Source organism: Austrofundulus limnaeus, unplaced genomic scaffold, assembly GCF_001266775.1.
Source record: "Austrofundulus limnaeus strain Quisiro unplaced genomic scaffold, Austrofundulus_limnaeus-1.0 Scaffold4, whole genome shotgun sequence".
NCBI classification, from domain to species: Eukaryota; Metazoa; Chordata; class Actinopteri; order Cyprinodontiformes; family Rivulidae; genus Austrofundulus; species Austrofundulus limnaeus.
Genome location: NW_013952406.1, coordinates 5,737,788 through 5,743,215, shown reverse-complemented (window position 1 = coordinate 5,743,215; position 5,428 = coordinate 5,737,788). Strand labels below are relative to the sequence as shown.

At 37.6% G+C, this 5,428-nt stretch overlaps 1 protein-coding gene across 1 annotated transcript; it reads left to right on the top strand.

The window, feature by feature from the left end:
• Nucleotides 1-308: 308 nt before the first annotated feature.
• LOC106529575 (TNF superfamily member 14) lies at nucleotides 309-4,712 on the top strand. Its single transcript, XM_014025045.1, has 4 exons — nucleotides 309-795; nucleotides 3,224-3,257; nucleotides 3,340-3,408; nucleotides 3,491-4,712. Exons 1-4 carry the CDS (start codon nucleotides 598-600, stop codon nucleotides 3,877-3,879), a joined length of 690 nt encoding a protein of 229 aa, XP_013880499.1. The 5' UTR covers nucleotides 309-597; the 3' UTR covers nucleotides 3,880-4,712.
• Nucleotides 4,713-5,428: the final 716 nt, after the last annotated feature.

The following is a 5,428-nucleotide window of genomic DNA, read 5'->3' as shown; positions in this document are numbered from 1 at the left end:
AATTCAAAGTTTTCTTGGTCACCTCTGATAAAGCAGAGAGGAAACTATTTCACCTAACGCTGTATTAAGTGGATAGAATTAAAATTTGCAACTTGATTTTAAGTGATGTTGTTGCTTATAACCCTTAAGAGAAAGCACAGAGAGTGCACCATGAGAGGAAGTGTGATCGGAGGTATTTCAAAATTGCTCTTTCTGTTCAGTAGGAGGGTGTGAAGCGGGGTAAAATGCAAACTCTCTGGTCTTCCACTCGTTCACTGTGGTCGTAGACTTTGTTGCACGAAGCTAAATTACCATCACTGGTTTCACTTTGATGAGGACAGCAACAGTAGCTCTGTTCACAGGTGCTGGCTGATGCATCTGCAGATTCTTTTGTCTTTTTCTGACTACTCATAAAACATCTCGACTTGAACCAACCAGAAGTGAGCCCACCCATTTTCTGCAACGTGTTTCTACACGTCTCTGCAGCTCCAAGCCTCTTGTTCTCAGCTTTCCCTTCGAAGTGACAGTCTTGGCCTCTGGAGGATCGTTTCACACTGAAATACTTTGTTTCTTCCCAAAAACTAAAAAAAAAAAACAAATAAAAAAATCTCAGAGGGAATGGCAGAGCGGGGTCACTGCTCTGCGTTTGTAGTGGACACTCATATGATACGACCTGCGGTGCCGCCGAGGCTGAAGAAAGGGGGCCAACGTAGCCTGAGCGCTGCTCAGACCCTCTTGTTCCTGCTGGTGGCCCTGGCGCTGTGTGGCATGATCATCGAAGCCTGCTTCATTTATCGACTCTACCAAACTGAACAAGTAAGTCTAAAAACCTTAGAACATCTTTTATGGTTCTATTTTAACCTTTTTATTTTATTAAAAATATATTTGTTTACTTTTTAACCCCACTACAGTTGACTTTCATGACTTGATCTTAATCAGCTTTACTACCTATTCTCAGTTTCAGSTTTTATTTTTACATTACGACAGTTTTATTTCCTCTGTTTGTCAGACATTGTCACCGTTCTTCAGAATAATTTGAGTAACACTTAAATATGAAATGCAAAGATCAAGAAAGTCAACTTTGGAAAATGGGGAGTTCGCTATGGGGTGCAAGTTACCCGGTCAAAAATTACCACCAATATTTTTGTTTTATTTAGCCTTTTAAAAGAACAGATTTATTTTTCAAAGTCAGTTTTTTACCATATGATTCATACATTTATAAATGTCATAGTTTATAAACTAAATATTTAACTTACAAATTAAATATTCAGTTAACAAGCTAAATATTTAACTTAAAAAATGAAAATATAATTCTGTTCTTTTTCTTATAAAAGGCTAAATAAAACAAAAATATTGGTGGTAATTTTTGACTGGGTAACTTTACAAACAGGACCTCATAGTTCGCGGCAAACTTTTTACACTTTTTGTATTTTTTTGTGTTCGTTAAGTTTTAAAAATGAGTTAGAAATGAAGGYGCTTACATTGTTTACAGATTTCATCACAAAGCTGAACAATTATATCTTTGCCCGTGTCTGTACATATGTTATAATATCTTGACTTGTGGAAAATAATCATTCAAGTTGATTCAAAATGGCTGCCACCATCAACAAAATGAAAAATGGTTAGAAGTTGGTCAGTTTCACAGATATTGTTGTAAACTGTGATGTGGTAGCGTGTCAGTCACAACACATACATCTACTCACTGCACAAGATCCTTGCTTTAGTGCTTTAGGGCTTTTGCTATATTTAAAATTTATTAGTGGATTAGCACTTGCCAAATTTATAGGCCAAATTTAGAAGCACTAACTGAGGTCTATAAATGTTATTGATCAACGTTAATGTTTACAGCTGAGGGTGAAAGCTGTCACACGTTTTGTTCATATGTGTGTCACTTATCCACCAGGTGACATTATATGAACTCAAATATGGCTGTGCCAATGAAAAGAAGAGAGCAACATGACAACATGTGACTCATGTTGTCTGTTGAAGAATGTTCATGGGTTGACTGGGTTATTTTAGTGCTTTAGAATTAGCTTTTGCTATAATTTTCAGTGCGTTAGTGCTTTAGAATTAGGGGACCTAAATATTTGAGTTAGTGCTTCAGGGCTAGTGGAACTAATTTTTAGATTAGTGCTGCCCACCACTGCAACTGTAGACATCAGCCCTGTTTGTCTGACAACAAAATTTATCACAAAACACTGGATGGATTTGAAGGAAACTTTAAGAAAATAATCCTTGGGGTCAACCAACTTAAAAATAAACCCACTACAAATCAACATTAGCCAGCACAAAAGTAATAGAACTCCATAAGTTTTACTTAAATCCCTCTAAAATTTAAATCGGGTGCAGCCGAGAGTCATTCAAAATGCACACTCAGACATTTTGTGACATTTGTAATATTACACAAGATTGCTCACGTTGTAAGSTTTGACCAAAACAACTACAACTCTKTCGTTTCTCAACTGCACAATCTTAGTCTAAAACTCTAAAATGAACGCTTATGGAAGACTATCATTCCTATAAGGAATGCTGAATGGTAAACTGTTGTTAAATATGATGCACAGACTTGGGAATTGTCTCTTATTTCCATAATTGTTTAGGGAGRGAAAGAGTTTTGAAAGAAGAATCTATATTGTGACGCAAAACCAAGTTTATTTTTTCCTTACACGTGAAAAATTTTGTCCTGAAACTGCTGAGTTTGAATTATTTCACTTTAATGGGGAAGTGAGTAGACCAGAAATGGAGAAGTACATTAAATCGGACTCGTTTACAAAAACTTCCAGTGACATCTTTGGGAGCAATGGCTGACAAACGTGATGCTCTACAGTTGTGAAAAGTTGCCGATCACTGTTCTGACTCAGTTACTCATGGTCTGTTTGCGTGTGAGGGCAGTGGTCTCGGGGGTTTTGACATCGGAAGAGATCGAAATGTTTTTCTGAGAAACCGATGGTATAGACGCTGCACAAACAAGGGATGGTGCAGACAAGGAAATGATCTGCTGTCTTTATCACCGTCTTGATCAACCATTTGTTTATTTTCAGAAAGACCACTGTTCTACTTTTAAGCAACGCCTTGCAGAAAAAGGGTCTTGCACTTAATGCCATTGTTGCCTTTTTCATCTTTTTCCACAGCTTGGTTGCATTCACACCAGTRGTCATGGAATGGTGTTTTAGTTTTCCAACATGCACGTACACAGGTCAAAGCCTAACTGCTTACATTTTTTTCCTTCTTTCCACCATTGTAGATCTCCTCAGCAACAATCTCAAAACTCCTTGCAGGTATGTCTCTGGCACGTTTTTTTTTTCTAGTATATAGTTTCAGTTTCAGGATGAAAAACTATAAAGTTTCATCTTCAAACAGATGAAACTTCTCCCACAAGACCTCCTGGTGAAGATCTTCCTCCATCCAAACCAGTCGCACATTTAACAGGTAAAACCAGAACTCTTGTTTCTGTCAAGGTAATGGTGATTTTAATACAAATTCAAGACGTAAAACGTTGTTTGCTTTGCAGACGGCGCAGATGTGGAGCATCACAAACATGTCATGAGATGGAGCATGGTCGCAGATCCAATCCTTCACAAGATGAAGTACGAAAACGGGACACTTATCATCCAGGAAGAGGGCTACTACTATGTCTATTCCAAGGTTTTCTTTTTCTTAAGCAGTGAAAGCTTTACTCATGAAATAAACGTAAAGACTGAAAGGTACACTGGAGGATCCATTCTCCTCTTGCAGTCCAGGAACATTTCTCCAAGGTCTGGTAGAATCCAATCCAACAGTTTTCTGGGGGGAGTGTTTCACTTGTACAAAAATGATGCCGTTTACGTACATACGAGCAACACAGCAAGAATCGCACGGCACAAATCGGTTGAGAACGTCTTYGGTGCATATATGATATAAATATCACATTGATATTTTCCTATTAGTGTAAAAGGGAAGTGAGAGGATGTGATTGAGACGTGATTTTGAGAAAACCTTAAAACTTTAGCTGGAATGTTTTCTCGTGAGGATGGGTAAGGTTAGTTATTTAGACTTAGAAAAGCTTTTTATGAGAAGCAGATATTACTTCAAAAAGACACTTATAGTAAACGATAGAGGTACTTCTTCTTCATCAGAAATCCAGACTACTAATCCGACCTGAGGAAGCCACAATAGATAACAGCCAACGACAAGACACGGCTGTTTCAGATTATGTGTCACGGCAACGACATGGAATCATGAGTCCCTTCTTTTTGCACAATAATTAACTCAACATCTTGAGACAATAACATAAGAATTAATAATATGTATGTCTGGTCTTAGTTTTTCTAAGCAATTTGTTGACAATGCATGTCTGAACTTGTCCTCTCCTCTTAGACAMATCAGAACTTTGCTCAGGGATTTTTTTTTTGTTGTTAAATGTGTAAAACATCAAAGTGACATGTGTGAAATGCTCTCTGCACTTTGAACTTTGTGGTGGCTTTCTGTATGCGAGTRAAAACTTTTTAAAATCAACATCAAATCAAAATGAACAAAGTGACAGATTTAGCTGTTTTTGATGATCTTTGTATTATTTCAAATCAATTTATGCAGAAATTTTAAAAAGACAAAGACTGGGATTTTGTTTTTTTTTATACTTTGACCAGTTAAACATTATTTATTCTTTCCAGATAAAACTGTATTGTAATTTTTTAAAATAATTTTGCTGTATTTATGCAAAACTGCACTGAAATAAACTTGTAATCACCTGAAAACTCAGTTTGGTTTTCTGAAGTCTCACTTCTTATGCTTTGTGAGTCAAATGAATTTGTTTCCTGTGGTATCAGGCGGGGCTGTGCTGAAGTAATGGTGGTCTCATTATCAACAAAAAAAGAAAAAAAAAAGAAACAATCACCCACGCTCTACAACCACACGACAGACTTTATGTACCTGCTTTTTACGACCATGCTGACATGAACTAAAAAAAGGTCATAAACTGGTTAAACACATTGTGATGTGACCTTACAGCAACTGGTTTTCTTTCAGCTTAGGAGATTTGGCTCTTTTTTTACACCACATGTCCTGTTTGACACAACCTGGGCTGGAACCTGCAGCTAAACTGCAGCACTGACCACTGAAGTGATGTCATTGCATCAGTAAAATCTGGAGGTTAAATTCATAGTTGAAAGGAGCCACTGATTGTCATCATCTACACATGCTGCTCTAGGCTTTTCCATTTGTTATAATGTCACAAAATCAGTTTCGACTTGATAAGTGCTGACCTGTGCAAAACAAACGCTCTCATGACTCTTTGAAGCTGKTTTTTCTTCTTCTTTTCTTCGTCTCTTTTTTGCATCTCACACATTCACGTTACGCTTTCCCTTCATAGGGGACTGTTCGCAGAAGCCGCTTTTGAAAACACCCACGGAGTTGTATACTTGTAAACTGAGGAGGAAGTGGTGGTGGGGGCCGCTGGAGGGGAGGGGAGGGG